The sequence below is a fragment of the Molossus molossus genome, unplaced genomic scaffold, assembly GCF_014108415.1.
Source record: "Molossus molossus isolate mMolMol1 unplaced genomic scaffold, mMolMol1.p scaffold_m16_p_19, whole genome shotgun sequence".
NCBI classification, from domain to species: domain Eukaryota; kingdom Metazoa; phylum Chordata; class Mammalia; order Chiroptera; family Molossidae; genus Molossus; species Molossus molossus.
The window spans coordinates 40052215-40063514 of NW_023425354.1; the positions used below are offsets into that span (position 1 = coordinate 40052215).

The 11300-nt window shown below is 56.1% G+C and overlaps 2 protein-coding genes across 2 annotated transcripts; one reads left to right on the plus strand and one right to left on the minus strand.

Moving 5' to 3' along the window:
- ABHD15 (abhydrolase domain containing 15) lies at positions 1-5537 on the minus strand. Its single transcript, XM_036269971.1, has 2 exons — positions 4657-5537; positions 1-1900 (listed from the first exon to the last, which is right to left on the minus strand). The coding sequence occupies exons 1-2, from the start codon at positions 5535-5537 to the stop codon at positions 1375-1377; spliced, it is 1407 nt and encodes a 468-aa protein (XP_036125864.1). The 3' UTR covers positions 1-1374.
- A 1998-nt stretch (positions 5538-7535) lies between these two features.
- On the plus strand, positions 7536-11263 carry TP53I13 (tumor protein p53 inducible protein 13). The gene is made up of 7 exons (XM_036268949.1): positions 7536-7613; positions 7798-7866; positions 8094-8135; positions 9754-9882; positions 10020-10217; positions 10309-10864; positions 10954-11263. The coding sequence occupies exons 1-7, from the start codon at positions 7542-7544 to the stop codon at positions 11064-11066; spliced, it is 1179 nt and encodes a 392-aa protein (XP_036124842.1). The 5' UTR covers positions 7536-7541; the 3' UTR covers positions 11067-11263.
- The last annotated feature ends 37 nt before the right edge of the window (positions 11264-11300 follow it).

Here is an 11300-nt window from a genome sequence, read left to right on the forward strand (position 1 = left end):
GTGGAGCTTCCAGTCAAAACAGGTGCCCGATTTCTCAGTGAAAAATTAAAATAAAACTTCAGGGCAAACTCTTAGCAGCACATGGAATCAGATGTCCCAATGTATTGTTTAATGGTCTAATCCAAACCAGAACAAGTGGGTCAATGTGTACAACGCCTTATTTTATGCTGGTCTTCAGCATTATTCCTAATAAAACCAAACAGCCCAGTCACTGAGTGGCCAGATCCAGGAATAAGCTTTTTCTGCATCTACATGAATGGCATTTGGAATAACTGAGCAGAAAACAGCATAGTAATATGAAATATTCATAAATTACTGAGTCAGTTCTAGCCAACCTCTTGGAAATTTTTGTTTTCCCTGGTCCCAGATGTTTCTCCAGGTTCTGGAGATGGAGAGGCCAGTAGTAGTGTCAGAAAAGAGGGCAGCTAATGGGACAACACCTAAGATATGAGGTTTATACTTCTCACTACTTAGAGAATGCCCATATCACAGGAGAAAAGCACCTCTGGCCAGAGCTCTCTGGAGTAATAATCCCCAGAAATAGTACCAGAAGGAGCAGCTAGAGAGCCTGAAAGTCTGGCTCCTTGAGCCATGGTCTAGCAGACTGTGTTCAAGGACTTCCTGTTCTTAAAACCATCCTTGGGAATCCGTCCAGTGAAGCTTGAGGTCCTGGGCTGAAGCTGCAGATCCACTCCATTCCCAACCAAGACTTGCAGACGACATCAGAAAGGCTGGACCTTCGTATTCTAGACAGGCATTCACAGTTTCTACCTGGTGGCTCTTGCTGATCCATCTCAGCACTGCACTTACTGCCTCCACTGCCCGTCTCACACTCAGCAGGACAGAGGCAGCCACGCGGCTCTGTGAGCCCACTTCCACAACCGTCAGCCCCATGAAGTCAGCAGAGTGCCACAACCACAGAATGCAAGGAGGGAAGTGGGATGGAGACACAAACATCCTGTCCTCGGTACTTCGAGTGGCTTCAGCTTGAGAGTCAGGGTCACAGAGCTGATTATTTATGTGGGACAGAGCTGCCCAATGACACAGAAACTCATCTTCTCTGTAGTCATTGCTAGGGAGAGAGCATTTTATCCTGAGTCCATGGGTTTAAACAATACTAATCTTTGGTTTATGAGGTCAGTGACAGAAGACAGTGAACAGGAATGCCCAGCTGCTGACCAGGATGAACAGGAATATGTTGAGCAGAGCTGGGCAGGAGTTCTGCTCAGAGTGAAGTAAGTGGCAGCTAACTGGAAGTTTCTTTTCTTTCCACAGACCAGAAAAGAAGAAAGGGCTAAACGGGTAGCAAAGAGCTAGAGATGCTTGCCCCATTCAGTCCTCTGTTTTTCCTTGCAGGCATTCTCTGGCCAGGTCTCACCTTGTATATGATCGCTTCCAGCTAAAGATGTCATCCAGACTGGAAGAAGAAGAGACCTCCCGCTTCTGCAGGGTTCCCCAGCGTCGCCGCCCCCCTAGGAATGAAGCTCGGTGCTTGCTCAGCCCTTTCATCCTCTCTTCTGTTCGGAAGAAGTCAGTCAAGGTCCGGAAATACTCCAAGATGACCTCGTGGCTCCATGCTGGCAAAGGCTCCTGGCGCAGAAAGCCGCAGTGGCCTCCGTGGCGACTGAGCAGGAGGAAGAAGTAGGGGTTACTGTGAAAGAGTTCAGTGGGCAGAAAGTGGTCTGGGGGCCCGCATACGGGGTCATCAGCACTACAAATACACAGCACAGGTACGGCTGCCTCATCCACATCCCGGAGGGGGTCGTTGTGGTCCCAGTAGGTATCCCAACTGATGGGGAAACTCTTGGTGTGGCAGAAGAGGGTCTCCTCAAACTCTCGAAGGGAGCGGCTCCTGAACAGTTTGCTGGTGTCCACGGTGTCCTCCAGGGCCGTGGCATACCTGGCAGCAAGAAGTTGAATAGAGAAGGTAAGAAAGAAGGAAGAATTAGAAAACAAATTGACAAACTGGCAGACCACAGGCCAGATTCTGGCCACAGGGTCTTTCTTTGGCCATATGTTTTTTTTGTTTGTTTGTTTTTTATCCTCACCTGAGGTCATTTTTCCATTTTTTGTTCAGGTAGAGTGGGAGGGAGAGAGAGAGAAACATCGACGTGAAAGGAACACATCGAGTGGCTGCCACCCACACAACCGACCAGGGCCGGGGACAAACTGCAACCAAGGTACATGCCCTTAGCGGGAACCGAACCCGGGTCTCTCTGGACCGCAGGCCGACGCTCTAACCGCTGAGCCAAACCGGCCAGGGCATGGCCATATGTTTTAAAAACTTCCATTTCAGCCCAGCTGGTGTGGCTCAGCGGTTGAGCACTGACCCATGCACCAAGAGGTCGCCGTTTGATTCCCAATCAGGGCACATGCCCAGGTTGTGGGCCTAGGCCCCAGTGGGGTGCATGCAGGAGGCCGCCAGTTAATGTTCTTGCTCATTGATGTTTCTGTCTCTCCCTTCCTCTCTCTCTCTCTCAAATCAATAAACTAAAAAAAAAATTTAAAAAACTTCCATTTCATTGTCATCATTTAAAATCAGGAGGTTTCACATAAAATGCAGCTATCAGGCTCCTCTAGACAAATGAGAAGATCTGGCAACATAGGCTGGCATTCCTGAGGGCAACAATCAGGGTATTTCCTCCCTCCTTCCTGTGTCAGGGTTCCTATCAGGTCTGTCATTCAAGGCACTACCTGCCCAGCATGGGGGCAGCATTTGGTTTTATAGCCCCTGAGCTACAGCAACAGCTCTCCTCCTGACCTCAACTCCTGACCCTCTGTGGGGAACTTGCTATGCACTGTCACCTCCTGAACCCCTCCTAGAACAACTCACTGGCTCAAACTATCCAAACCAGCAGGTGTCAACACCCCCACCGGCCATAATTAACATTTTACTTTAGGTTATATTTGCTTGTTTGTGTTTTAAAAGCTAATATGCTATCCAGATAATGACAAATGAATATATGGAGAAGGTATTCCTAGAGAGGGCTGGATGGCAGAGGAAGTGACTGTAATTAATTTACAGAGCGAGCCCAGCCGGCTCAGTGGTTGAGCATCGACCCATGCACCAAGAGGTCACCTGTCCAATTCCTGGTCAGGACACATGCCCCCGTTGCGGACAGATCCCCGGTAGCATGGTGAGGGAGGCAGTTGATCAATGTTCTCTCTCATGGATGTTTCCATCTCTCTCCCTCTCCCTCCTCTCTCTCTAAAATCAATAAAGAAAAATATTAAAAATAAAATAAAATTTACAGGGAGAGTTACCAAATGAGAGCCTGAGAGCAACTGTTCTGTGGAAGAGGGACATTTTTGCTGTTGCCACCTCCCTGGAGAAGGCCTGGGACCCTGATGACGAGGCCAGGATGGGCAGCTCAGACCTTTGGGTGGATTAATCCAGCGTTAGTCCATTAAATTTGGATGTGTGTCTCCTGAAAACATTCAAAGAAACTTGCCCTGAGTTTTTAACCCCAAACTTCCATGGGCAGGGCAGTTACTAAAGGCTCGGGTTTCCTCTCCACTTCCCTAACCTTATCCTCCAGCTGGTATCCAGGATCAGTGCTAGTGGTGGTCATTTGGGGATGGAAACTGGCAATTAAGCCATATGAGAGCACCTTGCCCCTGGACTGCTGTGGTGGCTCTGGATTGCATGGTAGAGTGCTATTATTGAGTTCAGGGTTTGATCTCAAAACAGGAGGCAAATGGGGCAAGAAAATAAAGAGAAATTACAATCGCCACCATTAACTGAGTACCTACCCAGTGCCAAGCCCTCACTTCCATTATCTCATTTCATGCTTATATGTACTTTGGAAGTAGTTATTATTAACCCCATTTAACTGAAGAGAGAAGTAAGACTCCACGGAGTTTACTAACTTGCTGGAAATTCAGGATTTTAACCCAAATGGCCTGACCCCACATTCCAGATCTTTCTGCCACGCCACACTGTTGCCACAATGTCTTTGACCTCATTCTGCCGTCTCCTAGGAAATCGACAGTGCAAGCTGAGGCCTGGTTAATGTGCTGTGGGAATGTTGCTCAGGCCTCTCAGTGGAAAAGTCTCACCTGTCTCCTTCGTGGTGGGTAGACTGTTTTTATTTAGATTTTTTAAAGTTATGTTTAAATATTCTTTAAAGTTTTGCATTAAATATTAAGTACATACCTAGGAATATGCAAAACATTTGTGCAGTCTAAAAAGTTTTAATTAATCAAATACCACCAATTTTTTTATTCCTGTCACCTCCAGGCTCAAAGACTATAAGGGAATATTCTGGTCAGATAACCAGCTGCAAACTGCTTCCAGAGCCCTCTTTGCTGATTTGACAAGCTACGGACTTAGTGGTAAATGTCAGGCAGTGCCTCTGCCGCGGGCGGGGCAGGTGCTCAGGTTGCTAGGACACTGTGAGGCTGAGTTGAGGCCAGGGGGCCCAGGGCAGGAGGCCCTGCTTAGCACAATGATGCTGACTGAGTCGTCTGTGGTTTTTAAACTGGTTTCCCTGGTTCTCTCTAGACTAGAGGGTTTGGACAGCTGCAGATAGTGTGTGAGGAGATCTTTGCCCAAATCGCCCTAGACCTGTTTGAGTCCATACCAGGCAAAGCTGTGTCTCAGTCAGACCAAGACCCCTATTCCCCCCTTAGGGGTCTGCGGCCTCTGTTACCCACCTGCTGAGGGCGATCTTCTGGTGGAGAAGAAAGCCCCGCTCGTAGAGCCAGGGCAGGCCGGCCTCAAACCACTCGCGGCAGCGCAGCACCGGGGAGATGCAGGCGGCTCCCGTCACATAGCTAGAAGAGCCACACTCGCCCAGGTAGGACAGCAGCAGCGCCGAGCCGGAGCCCTCGCTCACCGCGAACAGCGGGGCTGCGGGGTGTCGGAAGCGGATGTAAGTGACAGCCTCCTTGAGATCGGATGGGTCCCCGAAAGGCTGCAGCCGGGGACTGATCAGCGGGCAGCCGTGGTGGCCGCGGCGGTGGAAGATGACCGGGTAGTAGCCGCGCTCTAGGGCGAGCAGGCAGAGGCCGAGCACATTGCGTGTGAGGCGCCCCCATGCATTGGGGATCACCAGCAGCACCGCTGGAAGGCCCCCGGCGTTGGTGACTCGGCGGCCCCGGCCGCATGGTCCCACGACCCAGTCCAGGGCCACCAGTCCGTCGTCCGCTAACTGCAGGTACTCCCGGGCCAGCTCAGGACCCGGCCCCACCGGAAACACGAAGTGGCAGAGGGTCTGCAGGTGGGGCCCGGAGAGCCAGGAGCGCGGGCCCGGCTCCAGCGCTGCCGAGCGTCGCAAGGCGCGCAGCAGGCACTGTGCCAGCGCCGACGGCTTACAGATGAGCCTGCACCCGCCGGGCAGCGGCTCGCGCCCGTTGCTGAACTGGTCCGCCGGGCCTCCGCTGTCCGCCTCCTCATTGTCGTCCTGGCCCCGGGCCCCCGGTAGGGTCCTGGCTCCGACGGTGCGCCTCCCGAGGCGCCGCAGACTTGGGACAAGCAGGCCAAGCAAGGCGATCGCGGCTAGGAGCAGGGCGAGGGCGGCGCCCCACGGCGGCATGGCGAGGCAGAAGAGCCCCCGGCGGGTGGCGGGTGGCGGAGAGCGGGCGGCAAGCGATGTTGCTGATCCCTCGGCGAGTTCCCCGCTCTGCCCGCGGCTCCGCCCGGCCGCGGGCGGCTGCCCAGGGCCCTCCCGCGCGGGGGGGCGGTCTCTGGATTGGCCGCGGCCCCGAAGAGGCAGCCAGTTTGGGCCTGGCTCCCCTCGTCCGCCCCCCACTCCCGCCCCTGGCCCTTTGTACAGCGATTGCGACAAACAGGAGCAGAGGGTGAAAGGAACCGAGGCCACGGAGAGGGAGCGAGGACGCGCCGGCGAGCCGGAAGGGAGTGGGGAGGGCAGCGAGCCGAGCAGTGGGGTGTTGGCGACAGAGAAGTGGGGAGACTCCGAGACCGAGGCTTGGGGGACCGGGATGAGCAAGAGTAGCTGCGGGTTAGACTCTGCGTCGCTGCGCCCTCAGGGGCCGCTGTTGAGAAGTAGCAAAAGAGAAAAGTGAATAAACCGCAGCTCCGGGCGCGAGCTCCCGGGGCGGGCTCCCGGGCTCCCGGGCTCCCGGGCTCCCGGGCTCTCGGACCTGCAGCCGAAGGCACCAGCCGCGCCTCCCTCCCCGGGCTCGGCCGCGCTCCCTGACTTTGGTGTTTCTCTCGGCCCGTAGGCACCAGCAACTGCGCAATACCCCAGCCTGGTGAGGGGTTGGCTCAGGGCCTGGGAGGACCAAGGCAAGCTGGTTCGCGGCGGGACGCTGGAGAGCCGGTGGGCTGGCTGCTCGTTCCCTCGCCTGCATCAGCGCGCTGTCCCCATCCTTCCGGAGCTCGCCCCCTCCCCCAGAAGCCTGGCTTCAGATAGAAGAAATCTTTAAAACCGCTCCCTAGGAAGGACTTCCCCAGAAGAAAGAGCCCCACGCCTCTGAGAATCAGCTGGGGAAAAGATGCACTCGGGTGCTGGGCCAGGGCGATGCCGGTCACCCTGTGATGGGGCTGTGGCAGGGGATAGATTGGAGTCCCTTCATCGGCTGGCAGTTACGGGGGGTGGGGGGGGGAAAGGGTTAGGCATCGTTCTGTGAGTCACAGGTATGTGCGAGATGACTGAAATAAAACGTTCTTCCTCTATTTGGAAGTTTGGGGCTAGGCATCTCAGCCCTCACCCCCACTCACGTTCCCGTCTTTCCTCAAAATCCTGAGGAGAGCCAAGGAAACGGGGACCCGAGAGAGGGCTGCAGAGGCGGAGCCCCGCTTCAAGGGAGGTCTGGCCACTGTTCCCTGGTGTGGCTCCTCCACCTCACGGTGACCAATGTGTCCCTGAGCACACACGCCGGCCACCGAACGAGAGCGGAGGCGGAGGTGGGGAACAAAGCAGTACCGGGCCCGGCTCCGGCCTGCCCGAGTGGAGGGCTGAGACCCTTCGGGCCCTACTTGTGAGGGGAGAAGTGGGGTGAGCTGAAGGCGAGGCTCTAGGGCGGGGAATCTCTTCCTTCTCAGCTCGGACTTCGTGATTCTGCCCTTCTTCACATTGACGGGTCTGAAGCAAGCCTGCCCGAGGAGCGTGCCCGTCTCCCCTCCTCAGCCACCGGGTCGACAGGGACCCACTCCCGCCCTTCGCCCCGCTCCCTGACCCCACTCAGGCGCTGCAGCTGCGCTCTGCAGGCCGCGGAGACCCTCTGGGTTGAATGCCGAGCGGAGGAGGTGGTCCCTGTCTGCCTTGTAGCGCGCTGCTCTTGGGCCGGGTTCCCACACAAAACTTTTCCGGCTTGGTGTTCGGCACGCGTGCGCGCACCCTCCGCGGCTGTGGGCGGGCATTGGGGCGGGGCGGAGGCGGAGCGCGGGCCGCGCGGAGCTGCGGGGGCGGGGCGAGGCTGGGGAGTGCGAGTCCGGGGTGTCCCCGCGCGTAGTCGGGTGCGGGGGGCGGAACGGCGCGCGCGAGGCCGGGGTCTACGTGAGCGCGCGGGGGCGGGGCGGGGCGGGGCGGGGCGCGCTCCCTCCCTCCCTGGCGAGGCGGCGGGCCGGATCTGGGATGGCGCCTCCTCCGCCTTCGCCCCAGCTGCTTCTCCTGGCAGCTCTGGCGGGGCTCCTGAGTCCCACTGAGGTAAGGCTCCTGAGAAGGCTTCGGCCGGGGATCTCAGAGGTCTTTGCCGAAAGTTTGTCTTGGAAGGAGTGGCGCGCCGAGAGAGGACTAGGAGTCCTCCCCTGGCGGGCAGGGCCTGGGTTGGGAGAGGGCAGGGCCCTCGCCGAGGCCGGCGCCCAAGCTCTTCTGCGCCTTGGACCCACAGGTGATGGCTGAACCCGCGGAGGAGGCGGGAGCCGGTTGTCCGGAGGGCCTGTGGCCTCTGCCCCAACAGGTAGGATCCTGCAGGGCGATGTGAGAGAGGGTCTGAAGGGGTAGCCCAGTCCCGCTCTGGCCCCTGTGCACCCTCCACAGTCACCCTCTGAGGACCTCTGCCGGTTCCTCCATCCCTCAGTCGCCAACGTCTTCATCCCAGCCTGGATGCATAGGTCCTACTGTCCCCGCCTCACGCCCCACACAGTCTCCCGGCTGCTTTAAGCTCTCTTCTTCCCCCATACATAGGTGTCACCAAGAGTGACGTACACACGGATGAGCCCGCGGCGGGTGAGTACCACAGGAGCCATCCTTGGTGTATGCACTTGCAGGCTTTCTCTGCCTTTTCTGCTCATCAGCTCTGTTCTTTACCACTTCCCTCAGGAAGAGGCAATGCTCTTAGTCCGGACAGTGAGCCGCAGGCCTCTGTCCTCTGCAGTGCTGTGTCAGGAATGCTGTTGAGTAGCGGGCTCTGTGGGTAGGAGGCTGCAAGAACTCTGAGGATAGTAGGAAAACACAACAACTCATGCTCCAACTCTGCTGTGTGACTGTGGGAAGTCTCCTGACTTCTCTGGGCCCCAGTTTTCTGTAACAGAGGATATTGGTAATGCCCCTACCCATGAGGAGTAAGTGAATAGTGTGTGACAGCACTTTGGAAAGTAGGAAGCTGTATTGTATAAGGAGTGTGCCTCAGGCTCCAAACTGTGCGTTCACCTTGCATGACTGCCTGTCTGTTTTTGCCAGTGGCCAGATAGCTTCCATATCCCTTTGGTTTTCCTTTTGAAATATCTCACTTTTTTGATCCTTGTAGTAGTTCCAGGCCAAGAGACCTCATCCCACCTACCTGACTCCTTTCCTCAGACAGCCCTTTCACTAAATCATTTTGCTGTTCAGAAACCTCTGATGGCCTTTATTTCCCACCTTATTGTGGCCATACTCCATTGCCTGGCTTTTCAGGCCCTACTTAGTTAATTAAGCCTTCTCTGACCTCTCTAAATCTGTGGTTCTTCTCCAGTCATGTTGGTCTGCTCACCCACATGTGACTGCCAGGTTCATTCCTATAGCTCTACCTTTGCTCCTGTGTATTTTCCTCTACACCTATCCTGTCTTGACCTGAAGCTGAAGCAGGCGGCTCCCTGGCCACCTGCCATCCATACCCAGCCATCTTCAAAGCCCAGTGCAGGAGTCAGCTCTCCCATGAGACCTTGCCCTTATTCATCACCTTCTCCAAATTTGTGTAATGTTTATAACTTAAGTCTTAAAGCTTAACAACTAATCAATTTGAGTTTTATTAGTTTGCTCTTTCATTTGCATTAGTTCTGTTTCCCTGAGTTTCCTTTACATTCCCTGCAAGCGGAGTCCAGTTCTCTTTTGGCATCTCCTACAGCATCTGGCACAGTGCTGAGCATCAGGTCAGCTCAATCAAAGAATATTAATAATTGATAGTGTTTTCATCCTGGGACTGTGCACCTGCTGCTGCCTGTGTGCCCTGTATTTGGATGCTTTTGGAAGACTGACTATATAGATGGAATCAATAAAAAGAAGACCTAGTCTCCATACAGAGGATGTTTACAGTCTAGACCAGGGACCTGTAGAGCCATCATTGCAGGTGCAGAGAAATACAGCTAAAGAGTGTAATCGGGGTCTGACAGAGATAACTAGGCATGCTGTCATGGAAGTTGTGAGCTCTGAAGGGTGGCACTTGATGGAGGAGGGGTGAAAGGAATGCTCAGAGGCAAGAGGGAATGCATGCCAGTACCAGGGTCTTTTGTCCTTTTCTGAGCCCTGATAGTGGAAGGGTCATGTGGCCACCCTGGAAGTCCCTTTAACCTGGCCCCCAGGATGGGAGAACTTGGGATTCTCTGGGAAGGACGGGGCCTGGCTTGATGTCTCTGAGCCTTTCCTCCAGGCTGAAGATGTCAGCTTTCTCTACCACCCCTGTGCCCACCCCTGGCTGAAGCTCCAGCTTGCCCTCCTTGCTCACGTTCATGTGGCCCATCCCTCACTGGCCCCTGACTCCAGCCTCACTCAGGATCGGGTAAGTGGTTGGTGAAAGTCGGTTGTCTGGCACTGGCAGAGGCTGCAGCCCCATGTGTAGTGAAAGGAAAATTCCGGGGCTTCCCCTTGCTCTTTCCCCACCTTCATCTTAGCTCTAACAATTACCTCCTTTCATAGCCCCTGGTGTTGGAAGCGTGGGGGGTGGTGCTGGAGATGGCATGGGTGGATCCAGCCCAGGCTGCCCACTGGCTGAAGAGAAGGCGGCGGAAGAAGCAGAGGAAGAAGGCATGGTTCCTCTTGGACAGCCGTTCTGGGCCCTCTCCCTTGGTTCGAACGCCAGGCAGAGGGAAGCTGTGCTGGAGAGGGTGTGTGCAGGTAAGGGGTACTGGGCCTAGGCTTGGTTGGTGGTCTGGTCATTGGGTTATCTGGGCAGAGAAAGGGTGAGTGCCCTCTCTTCTCGCCTTAGGCCCCAACTTTGGCCTTTACTCTGCGGAGCTGGCGGCCCCCAGGCACAGAAGTGGTGTCTAGAGGGCCCAGGCAGCACTCTCTTGGTAGTGCCAAGCGGCGTGGGCTACGGGCTGCCCTTGGTCTCCAGCCTACTCCCTCAGCCCTGAGGCTCCCATCTGCTTCCCCATGGAGCTTGGAAGCCAGGAAGCCCATGTTAGGAATGCCAGGTGAGGGGGGTAATGCCCCATCTGTGCCCACTGCCCCCCTGCTGCCTGAGGGGCCTGGAGGCAATGCCAGCTACAGGATAGAGACTCAGGTGCCCATAGGGCAGAGCAGCCCGGGTGGCTGTGCCTGTCCAAGCCAGGCTTCCCCTGCCCCTCGGGCAGCAGCACCTCCGCGGGCAGTGGGGGGCCCCACCCCACGCACAGAGGAGGCTGCCTGGGCTGCCATGGCCCTGACCTTCCTGTTGGTGCTGCTCACCCTGGCCACACTCTGCACTCGGCTGCACCGAAACTTCCGACGGGGGGAGAGCATCTACTGGGGGCCCATAGCAGACAGCCAAGACACTGTGGCTGGTGAGATGTTCCCTTCTTCATCCACCTCCATCCCTGCCCCCACACCCCATGGCTTCTCTGTCCTTGACTGCTTCCCACTCTGCCCATAGCTGTGCTGAAGAGGAGGCTGCTGATGCCCCCGCGTCGGGTCAAGCGCTCCCGCCGGAGACCCCTCCTCCCACCCACACCGGACAGCGGCCCAGACGGGGACAGCTCCGACTGATTTGCCCCAGCCTTGCCACTGTGGCAGGTTTTGCTCCTCCTCCCCGGGGAGGCCGCGACCTCTGCCACGTGGACAGTGCAGGGCCGCCCCCTGGTGGTCTGATGGAGCAGTGCTGCCTAAGTATTCGCAGAAGGGTTGGTCCTCAATGTATTATTTGTGGGGAGTGTTGGTGAAGGGGAGAAAAAGGAGCTGTTTTACCTCCCTTACCAAAACTCCCTGTATTTTTAATTAAAT